Here is a 23,037-nt window from a genome sequence, read left to right on the forward strand (position 1 = left end):
ACAGTTCATGAAAACGTCCCCGTAATTCACGCTGTAGTTGTTACAAACGACCAAATAACTCCACGTTACGTGTTAATAGTAGCAGTCCTTAATATGACAACAATAAATATTTACCTGACCGACAATTTGAAACTAAAAACTGAGCTTTATTAAAACTTAGGATAACCAGGAAGTACTGAGGTGTCATATGATGGTAGAAAAATGGCTGCGGTGCAGTGGTAAGATGCTCTTTTCTCAATTAAAATCACTCCGTATCATCAACAGAAATCGGTTAAATCATGCATATATATACATATTGTGTATTTTAATAACGTACACGCAGAGCAAATGCGTTTATCGCGAGCTTAGTTGTATTTTAGCCTCCGAAAAGAAATGTCAACTTTCTTTTGCAGGTTTTCAGCATAGCATTACCATTACAAGTGTTATTACAGCTGTGGCCTTAAATCAAAAGCCCTCTTTGACTGTGGTTAGGTTGTACGCCTTAAAAGTTATTCCAGCGGTTTTGTAGCACTCTCACATTCAGCTAGATTTAAATGTAAATGCTCTCATTTGTGAGGATGTATTGTCAGTCTGTCTCACAAGTAGCAGCTTTAACATATGATCGGTGTGCCAGGCCTCTTTCTTTCTGAGTTGTTCCAGTTTACAGATGCTGTCTGACAGTCAAAGCCAGAGCGCATAAAGATACTGAGTATCTTTGGTATCTTGGTAGTCCTGAAGCAATGATGGTAGCTGGCTGTGTTTTGCCACCACAGACCTTCATCTTTGTGTCTGAAGCAAGTTCTCAGATCCTAATGAGACTAAATCAGTTCTTTCCACTGCAGATAATAAGCCTTAAACACAGAGAGTGTTAGTTGTAGTAACTGTAAATAGACAGTATGTTAAATGTAAAGCCCCATGGTGACTGGAAGGATGTCTCCTGTCTGTCTGTTGTGTAACAAGGCGTTCCCGAGGGCGCAACTATGAGGCCGAGCTGCAGAGATGTCGTCCTGAGGCTGCTCCGGTTGAGTTTGGAGACTACCATCCCCTCAAACCCATCATGGTAGACCCTCTGCTGTTGTCACTGTCTTCCTACTGTTCATCACAAACACTATCAGCTCTGCACACACGCATTCAGAAATGATTGATCTCTGATTCATGATATCTGCACCAGTCCCTCCATCATCTCGGTTTTGAGAACCATAATCTGACCTCCCCCACTCCTCTCCTCCCAGGTGACGGATACAAAGAGCCGCCGTGGGGCTCGTAAAGGTAGCACCTCCTCGTCCTCCTCGTCCTCCTCCTCAGCCCCCGCGGACCCCCTCAGCTCCATGCTGGATGGGACCGACCCCCTCTCCATGTTTGCAGCGGCCTCTGTCAGCGAGGCTCCTGCCATGACGCACAGCGCCTCCACAGGGGTCAGTTCAGAGCAGACAAAGTGATAGATGATAGTCAGTCAAATGCTGCTCCAGATACTTTTCCACCCTGATTTAATAAATAAAAAAAACACACACACACAACAAGTGGAGAGAAGATGATATCCAAACTTGTTTTTTTAATGTTGTGCTTCCAGGACCTGGGGAAGAAGAAGAGGGAGAAGGAGGAAGAGGTGGTGGGTCCAGACTTTGAGCCTTGGTCATCAAAACGAGGAGAGATCCTGGCCAGGTTCACCACCACAGAAAAACTCTCCATTGTGAGTCGTCCCAAAGTAAAGAAGTTAGTTGAAACTGTGCTCACAGCCTTGCTTTGTAAGACAGAAATAAATTCCAGTTTCTTTTGTCTTCATAGAATCTTTTCATGGGTTCTGATAAAGGTAAGACCTGTGTTTGTATTCATCATAATAGACCTTTTTCCTTTTTCATATCAAAATCAAAACGAGTTGTAGGAATTGAGGCTATATCTGCACCACCAAGTTACTATAATGAGTATATTTATATTAAGATCAAATTCTCAGGAGTTGATGGAGACCAAAACAGACCTAAAAGGACTTTTAATTTGTTGGGTGTAAAAAGGCAAAAGTTTGCCAACATGTTAGCCATATCAACTTTGTAAGGCGATACTATATTGTTGTTGTGTTTACAGCATGTTGTGCTGCCCAAATTGGCCAAAAAAGTCTCTAAAAAAACCATAGAGAGGCTGTGTGTGTTTTCACTGCGGTCAGAGGCTAACAGATCTCACTGCTGTCACCGCAGGAAAAGCTCCAAGTCCAGGATCCTCAGCTGTTTCAGAGAAAGTTCGTACTCGCCTGGAGGAACTGGATGATCTGGAGGAGGTACGTCTCTGACTATAAGTTCACATGAGAACAGGCTTGTGTGTGTCTGTAGTGTATGTGTGCTCCTGTATAGCTGACTGGGTCCATTGGTCCTGGTAAAACATCATTTTAGTTCAACACAATGATGAATCCATATGAGAGCAGGGGTGTATTTTGGACCTTCCTGTGTGTATGTGTGTGCAGGGTTCCCAGAGAGAGCTGCTCAACCTCTCCCAGCAGGATTACGCCAACCGCATCGAGGAGCTGAACCAGTCCCTGAAGGAGGCCTGGGCCTCGGACCAGAAGGTCAAAGCCCTGAAGATCGTCATCCAGGTAATCCAGCAGTTGAAAACACTCATCCCCAGAATAACGGGGGAAAAAAGCTGCCTCTCTTTCTTTCTTCTGTGTCACATCATCAGCACTGATCTGTGATCTGTGTTTCAGTGTTCTAAGCTTCTGTCCGACACCTCCGTGATCCAGTTCTACCCCAGCAAGTTTGTTCTCATCACTGATATCCTTGACACTTTCGGTGCGTAAGAAAACTTTGTTTTTCTAAGTTTAGGGGGGAAAAAAGCATGTTTTCTGACTGTAGTCTCGCTGGTTTGTAGGCCGACTGGTGTACGATAGAATCTGGACCATGTGTTCAGACCCAAGACCCCTACCAGGTGCGTATGGGCTGTTTCATTTAACTTTCTCATATCCTGCCAAATTGAATCAGCTCAGAGTTGCAGCATTTAGACCTTTTTTTTTTCTAGCTTCTGAGGATGCACTTGGTGGATATATGTTGTCCCTGGCTCTGATTGATCCGCTTGCTTTCCTCCGTCCTCAGACTCGTTCACAGTTGATGATGTGAATGACACGGCCAAGGAGACGTGCCTCAACTGGTTCTTCAAGATCGCCTCCATCAGAGAGCTTCTGCCCAGACTGTATCCTTTACCAGCTTCCCTTTATCTGCCCTCTTGTTTATTTCCAGTCATACATTTGTTTGTCGGATGTTTGTTTGTTTTAGATTTAAGGTTGTGTCCATGAAATCCCCTGAACAATCCCCTGACCCACTCTTTACTTGTGTGTAAATCTGACTCCTTAACCTTTGTGAACAGATACGTTGAGGCTGCCATTCTCAAGTGCAACCGCTTCCTGAACAAAACGTACGTTTTTCCCTCATGGGCATTAACAGTCAGCCTTTGCTCGCCACTTTTCCGTTAAGGTCTGCATAAAGTAATTTTGCAGATCAGCCATTTCTGCTTAAGAGCTTTATTTGGGAAAAAAACTCAGTTTGCCTTCACCCTCCACAGCGGTATTCAGGAGACACTCCCTCGGTTGACAGCCATGATCAGAGGGATCGGAGACCCTCTGGTGGCAGCGTACACCAGAGCGTACCTCTGCAGGGTGAGACGTGCTCAACTCTTTCCTTCCATCCTTCATTTTTTCTTAGATTATATCTCCCTTTTCTTGTTTCTAAGTCTTTTCTTATCTGTTGGCCCATTGTTATGGTCTGTTTCTGTCAAATTCAAAAAAAGAATTTTCTTCCAGGATGAATTAAATCTTTTTGCTCACCCTTTAACTTTAACCAGCAAAAGAGTAACATTTCCTGTGTTTATGGACTATATTAAAGCATAACATTTCAATTTTATTTCATGTATCCAGAGAAACCTTCATTTCTTAACATTATTATTATGCTTAAGAGACAAAAAGTAGTTCAGGGTCCAGATTTAACAGTGCTCTCTCCCTCCAGGTGGGCATGGAGGTCGCCCCCCACCTGAAAGACAGCCTGAACCGCAACTTCTTCGACCTGCTCGGCACCTTCCGTCAGGTCAGCGGGGAGAGCGTCCAGAACCAGTTGGTCCAGCAGAGGGTGGAGGTACCCGAGTACCTGACCCTTTATTCGCCCGCCATCAATTGGATCCTGCAGTGCATCGCCTACAGAGCTCCAGAGGCACGCACTTACACAATGTTGGCAAAAATAGTCAGCTTTTAGTAGCTGTAGTGGAAAAAGTCGGGCTTAGTCAAAACTGTGTTTCCATTTCAGCCTCTGCTAACGGAGATGATGGAGAGATGCAAGAAGCTGGGGAACAAGTGAGTGCTTTTAAAAACTGTAATAATGAGGTGAATTTAATTAGTAGGCTTTTTTTCTGTTGGTGAAAGATAATTAAAGTGCTACAAGAGGGACATGTCTTAATTTTCCTTAGGAGAGATGATAATGTGTAATATAATATACAGTTGATCTTATTATGTAGCGCTGTGGTTCCCAACCCCCACCAAAGGATGCAAGATGATTAACAGTAAAAGACAGCAGGAAATTTTCGGATTTCTGTCACAAAATGACTTTATCTGACTTTAATTTTAATTAATGGCTGTTTTGATGTTTTGTCAGTTAATTCCAATTCAATTCAAATAGAGCAGGCCTAGACTGTACTGTAATAAAATTATTCAGAGACCCATCAGTTCCCACCATGAGCAAGTGCTTGGCGACAGTGGCAAGGAAAAACTTCCTTCCTTCTTTACTGAATAATATGTAGACATTGCTTTGTTTTACTAGGTTACAAGTAAAAAAAAAAGTTTTAAGGATCCAGAAAGTGTTTACAGGTTAATACACTGTCTACAAAGAAAACAGTGTACAGTTTTACAGAGCTTTCACTCAGTGTTTCAGTAGCTTCTGGTGGTGGTGGAAAAACAGGGAATGTCCAACATGTTGCTTTTTCCCATAGTGCCTTGCTGCTGAATTCAGTCATGAGGGCGTTCAGGCCGGAGTTTGTTGCAGCCAGAGCCACTGACTTCATCGGTATGATCAAAGACTGCGACGAGGCCGGCTTCCCGAAGGTCAGAGGACGCAGACAGTTTCCATTTAAAGCCATCCTATAGATGTGAATGTAAAACTGAATCAGCTTTAAATACGAATGGAGGCTTGATTGTCGTCTCCTCTCCAGCATCTGCTGTTCGGGTCTCTGGGTCGCAGTCTGGCTTGTGCCGACCCTCCAGAATCCGAGAGGCTGACGATCCTCAACGAAGCCTGGAAGGTCGTCACCAAAGTCCGCAGTCCTCAGGTAGAATACCGCTGCTCTCACGCTGGTGTGTGTTTCCCATGAAAACATTCAGGTTATGACTACATATGTGATCGTGGTTTTACAGGATTACGTCAACTGTGCTGAGATCTGGGTGGAGTTCACCTGCCGACACTTCACAGTGAGTAAATCACAGCAGAGAGGAGGAGCTGAGACACTTTTTATTATGTTTCTATCACATTTATCCATCTTTCCTTTATCTCTCGCTCTCAGAAACGTGAGGTCAACACCGTTCTGGCTGACATCATCAAACACATGACCCCCGACCGGGCGTTTGAGGACGCTTATCCTCAGGTTAGCAGCTCATTGGCTAACAGGACAACTCATCCTGTTCTCTTTACCCATTCTTCCTCCTGCCGTCTGCTCCGTAGTGACTCTGACTTTGTTTTGTTCTTCATCCAGCTGCAGTCAGTGATCAGGAAGATCCTCACCTACTTTCAAGACTTCTCCGTCCTCTTCTCCATGGTGAGCAACCAGTTCAAACTGAACATGATGAATGAGGCCGGAAATAATCAGTAACTACCTAGCTACCTTCATCGTTCCATATTTCTACATGTTTCCCAATGTTTTTGTTTCCCAGGAGCGTTTCCTGCCGTTCCTAGACATGTTCCAGAAGGACAGTGTGAGGGTGGAGGTCTGTAGATCCATCATGGAGGTCTTCATCAAGTAAGAGTTTGATAAAATAATGAGATTTATTTTAGTTTGTGACAAAAAAGTGGCAATTTCTCACAGATGTGTTTGAAATGTTTGTTCTCCTGCAGACACCAGGTGGAGCTCACCAGAGACCCGGTCATCCTCAACGCCATGTTGCACATCTGCAAGACAATGCACGACTCTGTCAAGTAGGGTATTTGTTTGTTGTGTGTTTGTGTTACACCTATTCCTTTTACATTTTAAATCTAGTTAATGTTAATGTTTGAACACCTGGTTTTCTCCTTAGTTTCAGCTCTGTTAATGTAGATGAGGTTATTAAGTCTTTGGTCAGTCACCTGTCTGCTCTCTGTACTGCAGCGCTCTCACTCTTGAGGATGAGAAAAGATCTTTGGCTCTGTTGATCATCGGCTTCATCCGCATGGTGAGACTCGCCAGACGTTTGTCTGTGCTTTAGAAATAAGTCAACGAATCCCACAAAACAGCCCAAACCAAGTATTCATTAGTCTGTCTCTCAGTACTTTGACTTCCATACTCTCACAGCACCAAGTACATACATACTTAAAAACAGCTCACAAATACAAGGTTGCATTTTCTTTAAAGATTAAATAATCTGTTGAAACAGCAGGGCACTGTAGTTTATAGGAAATGTTACTTAAAGGGTAGCTTTTATATCTTTCAACCTGGACCTTATTTTCCTATGTTTTTGTGTCTTAGTGACTAACAGGGCCAGTCAGCGAAACTGGCTGCTACATAATCCTTGAGGGCAATTGCTCACCGTCAAAGTACGTCCAATAAAGGAGCTTGTTTTTGCCTCTGACAGGTTCAGATTGTTAGAGTCAGCAAATTGTGAAATGTGAAAAATATCCGGAGAGGAACAAGAGGGAGGCTGGGTATTAGAGAGGCAGCGGGGAGAAACAACGTGTAGGGCTCAGTGAATAAAAGGTTTTCCAACCAAAGCAGAGTCGATAATAGTTAGACTAGACTAGATTAACAAAGGTTTTGGTCAAGTGATTTGAACGTAGCGATATAATTGCTGTTTCTGGTTGAACAAAAAGGATTTTATTCTTTCACAAAAATGTCTATCTTTGTAGGGTCCTTCATGTTCAAAACAACCTGAGCCTGTCCGTAGTAACAACAAGCGTGGAAACTGTGCACAATTGTCCAATCCGTTGTTGTCACCATTATTCACTTAGATGTAAAACCAAATACAGACGTTACCTTTTATTTAGGAGAAAACTGTTTATTTATACACATCTGTTGCTCATAAGAGTATCTCCATCAGCAGGACGGTGTGTGTGGAATTGACTGAAACAAACGTGTCACTCAATCATGAAACGTTTTTCCTACCGATTCAACTTTCTTTTGACCTCTAAATGTTCAGAAAATGTTTAAAAAATGTAACCAATGCAACAGTTCATTCTTAATTTTCACATCTTTGTTTGACCCCTGTGAACAACCAAAACGACACAATCATAATCCTGGGATTAAACCTCAAACGTCATACAAGTAAATGTACTAAAATACAGTTGTTCTACTCTTTTCTCTCTTCTTACACTCATATACTCTCTCTGTGTAGGTTTCTTTTGGTCGTGACTTCGAGCAGCAGTTGAGTTTCTGCGTGGAGGCCAGAGCCACTTTCTGTAACCTGGAGCCAGTGCTGGTGCAGCTCATTCACGTCAGTATAAATCTGAATGTTTGACTTGTGTGTTGTATTCATGCACACACACACACACACACACACACACACACACACACACACACACACACACACACACACACACACACACACACACACACACACACACACACACACACACACACACACACACACACACACACACACACATCATCCTTAATGTTCACCTTGTCTTCTTCCAGACGGTGAACCAGCTGGCGATGGAGACCTGCAGGGTGATGAGAGGGAGTCACTCCAGAAAAACGGCCGCTTTCGTCAGGGTGAGTCAACTACGCACGTCACCTGACCCCCCTGCAGGCCACCGTACATTCCTGCAGGAAGACGTTTCAGCAGTTCCAGCATTGGCTTCAGATATCTTAAGAGGACTGTTCTCTTTCCCTCTCCTCCAGGCGTGTGCTGCCTACAGTTTCATCACCATCCCGTCTCTCAGCAGCATCTTCAGTCGTCTCAGCCTGTATCTGCTGTCTGGTCAGGTTGCGTTGGCAAACCAGTGTCTCTCTCAGGGTGAGCCGCTGCTTCCTCTCAGATTTAGCAAACTGGAGATGTTAGTATGTTTTGCTTTGTTGTAGAAATTTGTTATCTCACTCCTTTCCTCTCTTCTTCCCTTGCATCCTTCCTTCCTTCCTTCTCCCCTCCCTTTCTTTCTAACTCTATATTCCTTCCTTTTTCCTTTCTTTTGTCTCATTACCTCCCGTCCTCGTTACCCTCCTCCCTCTCTCCATCCTTCTTTCCACACCTCCAGCGGACGCTTTCCTAAAAGCAGCGGTAGGTATTCTTCCGGACGTTCCTCGCTCCATCAGCGTGGAGGGAAAACTTCGCTCTTCTGAGAGTTTCCTACTCGACTTCATCAACAACTTCCTGGCTACGCTGCTGGTTGTCCCGGTAACATCAATCATTCTCCTTTCTGTGGATTTAGAGTCAGAGGGAGAGGAAGATAAACAGGCTAATCTCCCTGAAACCCCCTTTATAGCTATGTGTGTGTGTGTGTGTGTGTGTGTGTGTGTGTGTGTGTGTGTGTTTGTGTGTGTGTGTGTGTGTGTGTGTGTGTGTGTGTGTGTGTGTGTGTGTGTGTGTGTGTGTGTGTGTGTGTGTGTGTGTGTGTGTGTGTGTGTGTGTGTGTGTGTGTGTGTTTGTACGTACGTGTGTTTGTGTGTGTGCGTTTGCAGGACCATCCAGAGCATGGCGTGCTCTACCTGGTCCGCGGTCTGCTCAACATGGTCCAGGATTACACCTGGGAGGACAACAGCGACGCCAAGGTGCGGGTCTACGTCAGTGCTCTGCCCCTGCTGGCCGCCATGAGCCAGGAAACCTACCTCTACTCCATCCCTAAAGGTACACACACACACACACACTTCTTTTTTCTTCGTCCTTTTACAAGTTGTAGTGGTTCATAGAGGGATTTTAGTGAGTATTTCTCCAACTAAACCTTGTTCTCTTTCCTGGCCCCAGTGGACTCCAATGAGACACTTTATGGAGGAGACCCCAAGTTTCTATCAGAGATCAACAAGCTGTGCGAGACCCTGATCGGACAGATCCTGGACAACCTGAAGGCACTCGGACGGGACGAGGTGAGGCAGGAACCGGCTCACTGCTATGTTTTCTCCTCTTGTGGCTTTTTTAATATCTAATGCTGCACTGCAGTTTCCTCACAAGCTAAACATGACTCAACTGTATGTTGTCAAGGTGTCAGTGTACATCAGTATTCCAGTCATGAACAGCACCGACATCGTTCTTCTTGCCTCCTTTGCAGCAGAGCACAAGGCGTCAGGGCGCTCTGGCCTTTTCCCTGTTCGGTGTCCTGCTGGCCCACGGCGACCTGAGGAACAACAAGCTGAGCCAGCTGGCCGTCAACCTGTGGAACCTCTGCCACAAACACGGATACTGCGAGACTGGTATCTCAGTGAGTTTTCACACACATTCACGCTGCTCTACCCATATTTCCTAAAATGTTTGCTGTCCTCAGTTCAGATTACGGTCTTTAACGCACTTCGTGTGTAGCCTCAGTGACTTCCTGTGTCGTGTCTTGCTGCCAGGTTCGGACTCTGGAGTACATCAAACACCAGGCTCAGCAGCACGACATGACTCACCTGACAGATACGGTCCAGAGGCTGGCACTGCAGTCTCGCACCTGAACCTTGACCTCAGCGACCTTTGTAAAATGTTTGTGTAAATAAAAGATAGCAAGAAGCACAGAGAAGAAGAAAGAATGCCTTAATGTATTTTGTGGGAGGATATTGGGAGTATTTGAAGGGGTGTGGGGGATAAAAAAAAGCACTTTGGATACTTCATTTTACATTTTGGCACTGAATATTTAGTGTGGACCAATGTGAAAAAAAACCATATTGATACTTGTAGACTGAAGTTACACAAAGCTGTTCTCGGGCCAAAATTCCTTGTTTTTGCCATTTCTAAGCTTAATTAAAGTATAATTATCTCAGGTTTTGTTAATTTCTCTTATTCAGTGTGGCGGTACATTCAATAAAGTAAGCCACAAAACCCTTAAATGAATGATCTGAAGTCTAAAAAAGGAAGAAAAACTACATTTCCCTGCATGTTTTCTGCTCTTCTGTTTAATCGCAGGCGGCGACTTTTAATACAAAAAGAGGACGAACAAGCCAATAAGCATCATGTCTTGTGTTGTTACCTGCCGTGTATCCTTGCACCTTAAACAGAAATAAAAACGTACGACTGAACTTTCACAACTGTTCTGTATTGCAACATAATCTAGCATCATGCACACAACTTATATGATATTATTAGTTTAACAATAGTGTTTCAACAAGTTGTCCTCTTCATGCATTTGAAGAAATAAATATTCATCTGTATTTAAATACTGATCATGACTATGAATCTGTTTTTACTCGTTCTGATTGATACCGACTGCTTCCTGGATTTTTTTTTCAATCTTTTCTTTCCCATAACCCCATGTACCAACTGTTTTTAAATACACTCCATGATGCAATAAAAAGGGGACAGGACAACATTTGTCTCAAGACATTCTCAAACTCTTCTCAGTTGTAGTTTATTTACTCAATTAGTGAATCATCGAAAAGGCAAACACTCCCCTTTTAGTTCTGAAAGAAAAACAATGATCAAAAGCAAACAGCTGTAATGATGTTCTCTGACACAGATAGGCCTTTGGTCACACACCTTTTTTTTTTTTTTAAGGCAAGATAATTAAACAGGAGAATTCCAACAAAACTGACTTTCAGGTTAGCAAATAAAAATCTCCCGGCATGTCAAACTAAACAGTGATACTAAATAGTGATATGAGTAGTAGAGCGTGTTCTGTGGTACTCTATAACTGACTGATCTCTTTGGAAAATGTGTTCTGTTGAGGAACCTAAAAGTCAATTTTGCCTTGATTTCCCTTTAGCTGCTCGACCTCAGTGGTTTAACTGGGAGGTCTGCAGACAATCCTCTTTCAGAAATGGGACTTTCTAATAACAAACACAATACTGTTAAAGCTGAGTCATTTAAATATTTGTTTGCAGTTTTATTATAGGTTTTTCTCCTCGATCTCTAAAGCACTGTTGTTAACTCTTCGTCTGGCACATCATCGGTCTCTCGGTATCTTCAACATTAGATAGATGCAACCACAGCAGAGCTTGCACACTGACAACTCAACACTATTCTATCTGTCTCACTGTAGCACTACGACATTGAGCCAGCCAGTCCCATATGGCGCGCCACAATGGCCAATATTAAACCAGCATTTTATGAAACAATGAAACAAATGATCATGTAAATAAAGTAGTAAAATAATGCAAACTTAAAGTAATATTACCCCAAAATGAGCCGAGTCTCCTCAAGCTACATATTATTTAATTTATGTATTTTAATGAATTCATTAAGTAAAATTATTTCATTATTCTTATTTAATATTGGCCATTTTGGTGTTCTACCATCCCACACAGATAATTACATAGAAGTAAAAGATCTCTGGACTTTCCTAGTATTAAACTGAAAATTTACTTCAGGAGGGGGGATTTGACCCCTTAAAAGATTATCTGGAGAAGCTGGGGCTTTAAAAAAAAATCCTGACCTGGACTGATGGAGTGTCACTAAGAGGACAAAAAGAAACTGACGATTGAATGACGTCAGAGGAGAAAGCTGTCCAGAGGAACGAGCAGAGTGTGTTCGCTGAGGGCTGAGGGCAGTTAACACTGATAAACAGAAGCTATTGAAGGAATCACACCTCTGATTGTGCAACCGGCTGAACTGATGTTGGACAACTGATCCACCTCCAAAAAGAATTGTTTAACGGAAATAAAATAAAAAAATGGAAGCAGAATCAGAGACTAAACCAGAAGTAGTCGGGTAACGAGCTGGTTTAGATGTTAGCATTTTGTAACGTGAAAAGCAAGATTCACTCTAACAGACGTTTTCACAGCGTCTCATTTTGCTCCTCTAATAAAGATCACTTTACAGACTTTGAAGGTAACCCCAACTTTGACTTTTTATTTTTCACAGCGACATGTACACAGCCAGAGCCAACGACCTGCCAAACACATAAGTGCTTCAAACCACTCATTGCCGACAGTTTTTTTTATGACTTGGCAACTGTAACAACAAAAATGCCAAAATTAGACCTCTCCACATAATTCCTCTTGGAGATGCAAACATGCTCGGCAGCAGTTCAGCGAGTGCGCAGTCGAAAGTGAAGCCTCTACAATGGAGCTGCTTGTATACAGACAGCTGTATGTTTGCAGTAATTCACTTAAAGAGAAATGACAGCCACTGCTGTGACCCGCAGAGGAGACACTGAGCAGAAAGGGGTGGATATTCAAGGTGCAAGATGACCTCTGATAATAACTTACAAACAACTCTGGTGTCTGTTTGTTCTTGTAGCTAACGGACAAACAAGATGAGAAACTGAAAGGAGGCCTTCACTACAAGTACAATTTAATTTACTGCTGAAAGAAGAAACTTTAAAAACGGAGAAAGTGGTTGAAAAAATGCAAACAACAGCAACACCACGGCTCTGATGGAGCTCCGAGCGGCTGTCTGGAAAACAAAACAGTTGGATAATTGTCGTGAGTTGACCTCTTATAATGATGTCATTAACAACATTATGAAGAGGGGTTTCACGTGTGATGCTATCCTAACTGGGAGACTCCAACCACTCCCATCTCTTAGGAGCAGGTTTTCACAGGGAGAGGGCAGTTTGTTGTGTTTTAAAATCATACACCCTTAACTGAGAGCAAGAGTCCCAAACTAACAAAAATAATGATTAAAATAAAATAATCTTACAATAATTCAACACGGGAAGAGTTTGCAGTTTGGCGCAGTCAGTCCCGGCAGTGCTGAGAGGGATGTTTTGGCGGCCCGATACTTGCTCTGATTTTAGACTGGGTGGGGAAGGGGTTTTTGGAAACAGCACGCGTCTGAAAACACAGGCCGGCGCCTCGCCCCGCCCCCGTTGTGGAGGTCAAGGAGGGAGGCGGTGTGGTCTTCCTCTTTTTTTGTGTGTGTGTTAGTTTGTTCTCTTTGTCCTGGGGCAGGCTCAGTCCAGCTCTATGGGGCTGCTGTCCTCCTGGGCTTCTTCAGCCGCGTCATCCTCCTCGCCTGATCCCATCAGGCTGTTCAGCAGGTTTCCTGTAAGATGCAACACAGGGGTCATCATTCTTATTATCCCTTAGTTATTTTAGAAGATAGAAGTTTAAGTATTATAAATGGCATTTTAAAGGAACAGTTTAGGAAATACGCTCATGTTGTTTCTTGCAGAGAGTTAGTAGACCGATATCACTCTCATTATTTGTATGTAAAATATGCAGCTGGAGGCAGCAACTAGTTAGCTTAGCTTAGAATAAAGACTGGAAACAGTGAAACAGCTAGCCTGCTTCTGTCCAAAGGTAACTACGATACAAACTCACCTCATGGCTGGTTTCTACCGGACAACAAAACTACAGGAAGTCACTGCATCCAACCAATACTTGGCTCCATTTACAGATGTGAGACTTGTATCTAAGCAAATGAGCATATTCAAACTAACCCAAATGTCAGACTAATTCTGTCTATATTAAACCACTATTATATAAATTCCACAAATTCCACATAGCACACCTAATCTGTAAAAAAAAGGTTGAAAAGTGTGATTCAGATTGAAGAGTTATTAAAGTTGAGTTTTATCAGCTCAGAAAAACTTATTAGTATTATAATCCTTCATAAACTCATGGTCCACTCACCTAGCAGTCCACCGTATGATGGGGACTGTTTCGGTGGAACTCCGAAGAAAAGTTGTCCTATTCTGTCGAGATACTAAGGAGCCGGGGAGACATCCAAAGGAAGAGGAGGACAGAGACACATGGTTGTGAAAAAGACGGCTTAGAAAATGACAGCCGAAGACAGTGACTATGTTTACATGGACTTAAAGATTTCATCATAACATAAATAAGACAATATTTAAATAAGACACTGTAATGTTTTGATTACTTTAACCCAAATAAGGTTATAGTCAAAGCTATTATTATAATATCACACATATGTAATGCACCTGCAGTCACATTACTGAAGGTTATACATTATTCATGGGAAGAAATGACTGAGCATCGAGCAGCAACACTCACCTCATTATACATGGGGTCCCTCTTCAGGGAAGGTTGATATTGCTCGCATAACACTGTGAAAACTGTTAATTTACCCCTGAAGAAACAAAGAGGAGAAGCATTTTAAATATTGTACATTAATCAATCTGTTTTTCAAAGACGAACACTTTATTGATATTAAACGAGTTACTGCCGTAACTTAAGACGTAAGATGTATTACTGATGTATCAGTAAGAAGTCAGCTAATGTTAGCTTAGTTATGTTATTACATGCTCAGGGCAGACCCCTGCAGGAGAGATATACAACAGAATAAGACATTATTATGTGACACTGAGGTCATAATAAAAAGAATATATTTGAATAAATGTTAATGAGTGTTAAAGACAACATTTTCCTCACCCATCCACTGCCAGCAGCAGAAACCAGATAAAGTTTAGTAGAGGCTGGACAAACGGAGGGCCCTTCTCTATGGACGGGTGTTTCTCTGTGTATGTGCTGAACACCACGGAAGCGCTGTTTTTGTTCTTTAAGCAGAGGAACCTGGAGGGTGGAGGTTCAGAGGAGGAAAGGACAGAAATAGAAACAGTACAAAAAGGATCAAGACAAAAGGAGAAGATGGGAAAGAAAACGTGACAGTAAGTGTGACACAGACGAAGGAGGAGGGAGAGAGAGAGAGAAAACAAACAAACAGACAGATCAAAGACATTTTAAAGCTGCTGACAGACAGAAAATGGATATGACTGCAGGCCAACATGCTGAAGTAGTATTTATTTCGCTGAACATGGAAGGTGATTTCAGCTTTTACATTGTGACAATATCAAAAAACGTATTTTGATGTTTTGGAGTGTGGGAGAGATGCTTCACTTACTGTAGGACGGCCTGCGCCACAAACATGTCGACCTCGCTGCGGAAGCCTCGTGACGCCGAATACTCCACCAGCATCTGTGCACAGCCCTCCCCGTCAGACGAATGCAGGAAGTGGTAACGAGACTCACTGTAGTTTTGCTCTGGCACACACACACACACACACACACACACACACACACACACACACACACACACACACACAAATCAATATTTCAATTGATTAAATGTGAACTTTGAAGCAGGGACATGGCAGTGCACACTAATAACAATATAAAGGGCAACACATACAGACGGAAGAATTAGTCTGGAAGAACGGAGGCTGGGATGGGCCAATCGAGGGAGCATCATCATAACTTGTGATAAGCATTTGTTATCATCCCCTACACTTAATAAACTAAATGATTAATTGATTACCTTTCCACAAGGTGACAGCCAACAGCTGGTGGAGTTTTGGGTGACCCAACTTGCTGGATCCTCCTGTGGACCATTTTAAGGCTCTGGACACAAACGCTACTCTCTCTGGGGAGTTCTGGTCCATCGGGCTGAACAGCTTAGCCAGGTTTTCTTCTCACACACACACACACACACACACACACACACACACACACACACACACACACACACACACACACACACACACAGTTGTACAACATCAAAGAATGTTCCTCTCATCTGAAATGTCCTGTTCTACTGTCCTCTTGAAAGGTGGACTTCGTCATGACAATGCATTCTTCTTGTAAATTAATACTTCCATAAAAAGAAACAAATGTCCTTGTATGTGTTTTGAACTTGTGTGAATGAGTGGCAATAGACGGACAACATAATCTGCAACTATCCACTCTTAAACACCTCATTACCAGTGCTAGTTTAGCACAGGTAGTCCTGCAGGTGAACTGAAGGCTGCCACTCACCTAATATTTCCTCGTCAACTTTTGCCTCAGATTTCTCCAACACTTCCAGTACCAGCATGGACAGGTCTGCTGCACTGTTTTGCTGGAGATGAAAACACAACCAACTGTATTTTTAATTTTTTAATTCCATATTAACACAAGAATTTATGATTTTACCCAAGCACCTTGAGGGCCAGGGAGGGGACGCTTAATCAGTCTATACCCATATATCATTAATTCATCACCCAACTGGCAGACTGACATCTAATTTGTCTCTCTTGGCTTAGAGTTGTGTGGATGGATGATTAGGGCTAGAAATCTGATGATTCATTCACATGTGCAGCATTATAAGTGTGTAACTTTTTTCAAAATAACATTTATGTGCACTTTAACCAGTATTCATTTTGGCTTTCTGCACACAGCTTCACACAAAGATGGACTCCATACAGCGGTTTTGTTCTTACATGAGCTGTTTCACTTGTAAATGACAAGCTTATAAACACTACTCTTACATTATACACATCTTCATAACAAATACACTTCCCCAACAATGCTACTTTGAAACATCATCATCATTTCCCTATTTGGGGCGTTTCCATGAACGTGTGCACACTGAACACCAAACAGAGAGAAATCTCGTGTAGCATGTACCTGGTTATAGCTGAAGAAGAGTAGAGCGCCATTGTACATCAGCTCCCTGGCTTCAGCATGTTTTGCCTGTGACATGTACCTGATGGAGGACAGGAGTGTCAGCACATGAGATATCCTTATCCAGACAAACACAAGTTTTGCTTGCATCACTCAAAACCAGTTCTGCACTGGGCTGCAAGATAAGATACAGTACATGCACACCGGGTATGCTTAAGATACAGAACAAGGTACAGATGTTAGGACAGCTGCAGTACTTTTGAGACTTGCCATGTTGCATGTATGTGAGGATTTCAGGAGTTAATATTGCCCGAGAGAGCAAGCCGGTGACGAAGAAGCAGGAGGGTATCAAACTGACTCTTCTCATATGGGAAATGCTTTAACTGGACTGGATTCAGAACAAATCACACTTAAAACCTGCTAGCAAACTATGCTTGAGGCACACAGCAATCCAGGTTGGCAGCACAACTAAGCTGTACCAAACAGCATCCAGGTTTCCATACTGTAGTGGAGGAGGTAGCCATGAACACCAGTGTTACTTAATGAATTAGACACTGGACAACAGACCATAACTAATTCTCACTAGCCTTATCCCAGATTCTGTAAGCTTTACTAGTGGCCATGTAAGCATAACCAGCTATAAATCAAGACTAAATAAATATACCAGCCTGTAGGCAAAGACATATCTAGCCATCATAGTTCAGACTGCGGCGATGCAGTGTGTAGCTATCTGGCTATCTAGCTATCTAGCTAAATGCTAACACAGCTGGACAGCTTCAACAGTCGTCTAGGAAACGACAGCGGTTAACAAAGCAGTTAACCGTTATAAGTCCGTTAATTTATAAACGACTAATCTTTACTAATGACGCACAACCACAGGCTGCCTAGCTGTCTTGAATTAGCAGTGAAGCTAACTCCGCTTCGGCTATCATCAGTAGTGATGCTAAACACGTAGCTCGTTAACTAGCCGTAGCTAGCATTCCCATTTTGTGACTGTGGAAGATCGACAGAGCAGCTGTCCACACAAACAGACGGACGGACACAAGTGGGCGGGTCCGCGGTGAATTTCAGCCAATCATAAGCGTCCAGGCACAGAAGCAAGGTTGACAGTAGAATGATCTGGAACAGACAGGCCCCAAACCCAAATGACAATTACAACTGCACCTACGAACATGAAACCAAGTCTTACCTAAAAAATAAAGTCCTGTACATCTGGTGTGCCTCATAGTAATCCCCTTTTTCTACACTGGCTCGCAGTTTTCCTTCGACCCGCTGTACGCCTCCACGGTTTCTGGCACTGGAGCACCTCAGAGACTCCTGCTCCGACATCGTCGTTGCTCCGCAGCAGCGCTCGAGCCAAGTGTTGACAGTGGGAAACCGGAAAGCTTTTAACAAAACAGACCCTCTTCGCTTGCCGTAGCCGGTATGTTTTGGTTATTTGGTTGGGGGATAGTGGGAACACTGGCAAAGTTTGTGAAACCTTGTGACCGACTGAGCAAGGTTAAGGGAAATAAAATTACATGATGGGTAGTGAAATGTAGCGGTCAGGGTCACGTGGTTTCATGAAGTTTTTTTTGGAGTAGCCCATTATTCACAACCGACCTACTCTTCATCATAGGGGACACATTGCTTAGTGAAAACAACACCTGCAGGTACCTGCATTGTAGGAGATGGTGTGTCCCAACAGCAAACACCCACCGTGTACCCAGTGCATACGACTCTTATATCTTATATATATTTTATTAAGAAAATTCAACGTTTCTCCTCATTTAAAAATGGTGATTTAGAAATATGTTCAGAAATATTAAGCATTCAAAACCATTTTTTAAATTTGTAGAAAAATTATGAATACTACTGTCAGTAATCTAATTATTTAATTCTAAATCACCCCGTTGATTTAATATTGCACTTTCATGGAGCTGAGGCATCCACAAGAGACCTTTTAAACTGACTTTTTACAACAACAAAAAAAGACAAAAAATCCATGCATCCTGTCTGCTATATTTATAGAAATACATATATATATATATATATACGTTTCATTGCGTTTTTTTGTTTTTTTGTAAACGAATGTCATGAAAAGACCAAAACCAACAATGCACTAGTCAATCTCTAATACTTTCTCTGCTGTGCCAAACCCACTGCTTCCTACTAAAGAATAAATCTTAAATAATGAGTGACAAATATAAATATATATAGTTGTATTTAGAAAAAAACATCAACAGTGAATAGAGCATTTGTGGGGACTATTTTCAGTGTCAGATTTATACACATTTAGTGAGTAGTGTATGTGGGATTGACTCAAAATAAACTTCTTGTGTGTGTGTGTGTGTATTACATGTCTCGCAGTGAAACGTTGTGACTCACTGATGTGTTTTGAATAGTTATTGGAAAACAAAGGAGTTCTATGGCACAGAGAAATAAGATCACACACAGACTAGACTTGTCTTCATTCACTGTTGGTTTTGGTCTTTTACTTTAAGTAAGTAAAAGAAGAAAAGGGCTTTAAGAGGGTCTAAAAAGATATTCTTTAATGTAAAACGTTTTGCCATAATTTCACTCATTAGTCCTTCACTCATTTTAAAATATTGTAATACCTTGAATCAAATTATTCTCCATCATTTAGTTAAACTATATATCTTTTAAGTTCGGTGGTTAATTTTTTCTTATTTATCGTCCTTGAAGCAGAACCTGACCAATATGATGTTATTTCAATTTCAGCAACATATTTTTAGTCTCTGTCAACCAGGTCAAAGATATGAATCCGAATGGAAATCCAAAAGAGATACAGAGTGAAAAGAACTAGTAGCCCTTTAGTTTGTCAAATATTTGGTTAGCTTTTTTTTTAGATAAGCTGTGCTGGATCTTATGTATCAAGACCTGCTTGAACACATTTGAATGAAAATGTTTGTTACTGGTCTGACATGTAGCAACTTCATCCCAGAAGGACTGGAAATATTAAAATATTTTGAGGTATTGATGGTAGAAGGGAACAAGATGTGAACAACAAACAGAGGCTCAGAGAAAAGAGTACTGTCAGGATCATACTGTAGGCCTATGTAACTGTTGTAAAGTAGGTACAAATGGTACTTAAAGGGGACTTCAGAAGCCTGTAGTGGCTCAGGTTTATGTGGACTGACACTTTTGTTACACGCGGTGATATTTTATTATGCTGAGCGTTCATCTCACAGCCAATGAAGTTGTAGAAGATGATCGAAGCTGTCCCAGTGTGGCTGCCATTTTGTTTGAACCTAAACTACACTCCTGAACACCTCCTTTAAAGCAGTCCAGAAGGTTGTCATGGAGCAGGAGAACGCACTACCAGTGTGTAATGGTGGGGCGGACAGAATGCAGTGTTGGCCATCTTGGATCGTGCACTTTATTGCTCCCTCCATCGCACTGATGGTGGGCTCAATGTGTTATGTGTTCTAAAGGCTTTGGACATGGACTTGGACTGTCGTTGTGTTACCTTCCTACTGCTTTTCTTAATCACTGTTGTTCCCTTCAGACATGCAGTGGTCCTCTCCTGATGTTGTCCTGCTCTGCTGACTGCTTTTGGCACAATTCATAAAATGTGTCTCCTACACCCAAAGTGCCCTGGATAAAACTGCAGTGTTTTTATGAAGGACTCGTACAAACAGAGACATTTCCATGTTTCATCTGATTGTTTTATTCAGTTCTAGTATATATACAACTTTCTCTAACCCTCTCCTGGTAATCCTAAGCATGTTTGAACTGCACTGTTATTACAGTGTTTGGCATTAAGGCTCTGGAGTCGAATATCAAAGACCAAGTACAAGTTATTTTGTGCAAGAAATGCCATTTTTTTCCAAAATGTACAGTAGTAAATGTTAAACTTCAAGGATTTCGTCAAAGCAGGTAAAATGATGTAAAAAAAATACTTTGATCAGAAATCAGATTGTAAAAATTATTAAAAAAATTATTATAGTAAAAATAATAATTATAATTAACATTCCAATTATTATTTTAATTATAAAAAGTATGTGTTGTGAGACCTGCTTGAGCAGGTTGACTGAACATGAAAACACTGCAGAGTAACTGAATATACTGAACATTATTAAAGATCTTTAAGTTGACGATGAATGATGGTACTGTAATGAGAGTATTTATTATTGGATATGCTGCTAGGTCCGGAGTTTACCATGAACCCTGAAGCTGTAGACACAGGTGTGGTCTACATTTCCCCAGTTGTTCTCTATCTGTAGCTTCACGTGGCTGAAGACACCTATGTCTGGATTCTGGTAGAGACAATAGAGAGAGAAATGAATAAAGAGAGTCAGGCATTGTAACAGAGAAACAAATCAAAGGATAAGAGATCAGAGGTAGAGATGACAGGTTGATGCACCTGTGTGGACCACATGGTGTTTGCATCTAGTTTAAGTAGCGACTCCACCTCTAGCTATAATACAGGTAGTTTAACCACCGCAGTTTGCAGCAATTAATGGAAAAGGTTTTATCCTCAGAAGATCACTAAACAGTTAAAGCTCCTATACAAGGACATATGTCCTGCAATGATCTGGTAACCCTCACAGTGTTATTGAATTAAAAAATGCATGTTCATTCAGGAGAGTTATGCTGTATCACTGATACTCACAGGCAGTGCGAAGGTCTGAAATGCTTCACCGTCCTGATCATAAACTTGTTGCCCCAAAAAGGTGCCTTCCTCGTCTGTATTCCTCATTCCCTAGAGTAGAAACCAGAGACAGAGATCAGTTGAACCTTTTGTTGTGCACTGTGTAAATGACCTATCTAGGATCATGACAGCAAATGTCTGACTCACGTAGATAGAAAATTCCCTCGGTGCACTTGCGATGTAGCCGTGAGGGCACTGGCTTTTTGTTATGTGGCCGAGCGTCACATTAGTGATGAAGATAGGGTGGGACAGGGAGATGAATAAATGCCCTCGCTCGCCAGCAAACGACCAGCATTTTCCTGGTTTTAAGGAAGAATATCCCTGAGGCAAGAAGATTCAATATTTTAGTTTTCACGGTTCAACTGTTCCTCTGTGTTATTTCATATGAAATACCAGAAGCTGCAATAGTGTAATTACAAAACCACATCTATGAATATGGCTGTGTAATTCATACCTGGATCACATGCCGCTGTGCTTTGGCTGAATACCACCAGTAGAATATTCTGTTCCACATTATTCCAACGTCTTCTTGGGGCCAATATGAGTCAGAGGATAAATAATGCTTAACTCTAGCACCTGCAAGCACACAAATCAAAGACACACATCCAAAGGTACAAATCAACCTCCTCAACAAGTTCCACAGTGATGCTCATGTGTGAATCATAATGAGACAGATGAATGATGAAGAGGACTTACCTTGTGATTCTAAGGCAAAGTTTGGTGTTGTGTCTGCCAGAGGAGCAAATGTGTTCATCCGCTGTCTCAGTAACTGCATTTCCTGCTGGATTTCTATCATTTGCATATGCATGTGTGTGAATCCTGAAAGGTTAGAAATATGATTTTTATTAAGAAGGAAGCTCTCAAAAACCTGGACCAGGGACTAAGACATGATTTTAGCAACGTTTGAAGTCACCCACTGAAAGCCAGAAGGAGCAGCAGGAGGAAACCGCTGATGATATTCACACATGAGCTGGACGATGTTCTGGCTGCAGACGGAAACAGAATGTTTAGAGCTTGATAACAGACAAAACATCTGGCTCAAACTCTTATACACAACTGTGGTTACAGGTGAGAGGCAGTGCTTACCCTTGTTTCTCTTGGTCTGGGTCCCAGTAGCTGTTAAAGTGGCCTGTGTTCCAGTGGTCAACGTCTGAGTCGCCTGAGTCCTGGTGGTACAAGTATTTGTGGCCTCATTCCCAGTGGTCAGTGTATTAGGGGTCCAGTTCTGTGTGGCTTCAACCTCAATAGTTAAAGCACTAGTGTCAAGCTTGTCTTTATTGTCACTGATGATTCTGGGGCTTTCCTGGCCGTAAGCCACATCCTCATAGTCATCATCGGAGTCATGTTGGTCCAATGAGTCGTAGTAATTTATAGTGTTCATGATGTGGTGGCTACAACTTGTCCTCCTTCGAAAGATTCTAAAAGATACAACAGAAGTGCAAAGGTTTATAGTGTGGCAACCGCCCAGCATATGCACATACACACACAACATGTGCACACAAACACTACAGCAACTTACCTGTACAAGATCTCCCTGTAGGAAATAAATGGAGTTCCTTCCTCTGTATAATATCCTGCTTCTTGCAGGCGAAGACTTTTTCTCACCATGACTAGAAAATGGTAGAAAGACAGAGAGGCAAATAATCAGTGACACACATTGACAGAGCTACACACGCTGTTCTACAAGTGTTGCATGTTGTTGCTATAAACAATAGAAAAATGGCATTAATGGCAGAACATTAAGTTTGAACAAGTTTATATGTCAAGTGTGAAACAGCTCTGCTGGTAACT

General features: G+C 42.1%; 3 protein-coding genes across 4 annotated transcripts; 1 reads left to right on the forward strand and 2 right to left on the reverse strand.

Annotated features, from left to right (window-relative positions):
• Positions 1–68: 68 nt before the first annotated feature.
• Positions 69–10,476, forward strand: vps35l (VPS35 endosomal protein sorting factor like). 2 transcript variants are annotated; one of them, XM_051418672.1, is made up of 30 exons: positions 69–218; positions 940–1,039; positions 1,212–1,394; positions 1,550–1,669; positions 1,765–1,789; positions 2,169–2,248; positions 2,432–2,560; positions 2,672–2,756; positions 2,836–2,892; positions 3,057–3,153; positions 3,328–3,375; positions 3,523–3,616; positions 3,963–4,163; positions 4,257–4,303; positions 4,936–5,047; positions 5,155–5,271; positions 5,357–5,410; positions 5,503–5,583; positions 5,692–5,754; positions 5,870–5,955; positions 6,051–6,131; positions 6,301–6,364; positions 7,520–7,618; positions 7,822–7,899; positions 8,029–8,143; positions 8,382–8,521; positions 8,806–8,971; positions 9,089–9,207; positions 9,393–9,539; positions 9,673–10,476. In XM_051418672.1, the coding sequence occupies exons 1-30, from the start codon at positions 202–204 to the stop codon at positions 9,769–9,771; spliced, it is 2,904 nt and encodes a 967-aa protein (XP_051274632.1). In that variant the 5' UTR covers positions 69–201; the 3' UTR covers positions 9,772–10,476. The 2 variants fall into 2 exon arrangements, with proteins under 2 accessions (XP_051274632.1, XP_051274631.1); XM_051418671.1 differs by having other exon boundaries at positions 70–218; positions 9,390–9,539.
• Positions 10,477–10,622: 146 nt separating this feature from the next.
• On the reverse strand, positions 10,623–18,077 carry get4 (guided entry of tail-anchored proteins factor 4). Its single transcript, XM_051418676.1, has 9 exons — positions 17,782–18,077; positions 16,596–16,674; positions 15,966–16,047; positions 15,469–15,618; positions 15,056–15,194; positions 14,587–14,727; positions 14,209–14,284; positions 13,828–13,900; positions 10,623–13,237 (listed from the first exon to the last, which is right to left on the reverse strand). Exons 1-9 carry the CDS (start codon positions 17,919–17,921, stop codon positions 13,146–13,148), a joined length of 972 nt encoding a protein of 323 aa, XP_051274636.1. The 5' UTR covers positions 17,922–18,077; the 3' UTR covers positions 10,623–13,145.
• Positions 18,078–20,594: 2,517 nt separating this feature from the next.
• Positions 20,595–22,513, reverse strand: LOC127373464 (SUN domain-containing protein 3-like). Its single transcript, XM_051417948.1, has 7 exons — positions 22,333–22,513; positions 22,164–22,232; positions 21,943–22,065; positions 21,701–21,822; positions 21,394–21,567; positions 21,208–21,297; positions 20,595–20,851 (listed from the first exon to the last, which is right to left on the reverse strand). Exons 3-7 carry the CDS (start codon positions 22,052–22,054, stop codon positions 20,738–20,740), a joined length of 612 nt encoding a protein of 203 aa, XP_051273908.1. The 5' UTR covers positions 22,055–22,065; positions 22,164–22,232; positions 22,333–22,513; the 3' UTR covers positions 20,595–20,737.
• Positions 22,514–23,037: the final 524 nt, after the last annotated feature.

The sequence above is a fragment of the Dicentrarchus labrax genome, unplaced genomic scaffold, assembly GCF_905237075.1.
Source record: "Dicentrarchus labrax unplaced genomic scaffold, dlabrax2021, whole genome shotgun sequence".
NCBI classification, from domain to species: Eukaryota; Metazoa; Chordata; class Actinopteri; family Moronidae; genus Dicentrarchus; species Dicentrarchus labrax.

Excerpts from the sequence above, each read along its gene's own strand:
- LOC127373464 (XM_051417948.1), bottom strand. The coding sequence starts at position 22,054 with ATGCATATGCAAATGATAGAAATCCAGCAGGAAATGCAGTTACTGAGA. Across the intron at positions 21,823-21,942 it reads CTTTGCCTTAGAATCACAAG|GTGCTAGAGTTAAGCATTAT; the intron begins GTAAGTCCTCTT and ends GTGTGCTTGCAG. Across the intron at positions 21,568-21,700 it reads CACAGCGGCATGTGATCCAG|GGATATTCTTCCTTAAAACC; the intron begins GTATGAATTACA and ends TTCTTGCCTCAG.
- get4 (XM_051418676.1), bottom strand. The coding sequence starts at position 17,921 with ATGTCGGAGCAGGAGTCTCTGAGGTGCTCCAGTGCCAGAAACCGTGGA. Across the intron at positions 15,195-15,468 it reads GGCTGTCACCTTGTGGAAAG|AGCAAAACTACAGTGAGTCT; the intron begins GTAATCAATTAA and ends TGTGTGTGCCAG. Across the intron at positions 13,901-14,208 it reads GGGACCCCATGTATAATGAG|TATCTCGACAGAATAGGACA; the intron begins GTGAGTGTTGCT and ends CCGGCTCCTTAG.
- vps35l (XM_051418671.1), top strand. Across the intron at positions 1,040-1,211 it reads ATCCCCTCAAACCCATCATG|GTGACGGATACAAAGAGCCG; the intron begins GTAGACCCTCTG and ends CTCTCCTCCCAG. Across the intron at positions 6,365-7,519 it reads TCATCGGCTTCATCCGCATG|GTTTCTTTTGGTCGTGACTT; the intron begins GTGAGACTCGCC and ends CTCTCTGTGTAG.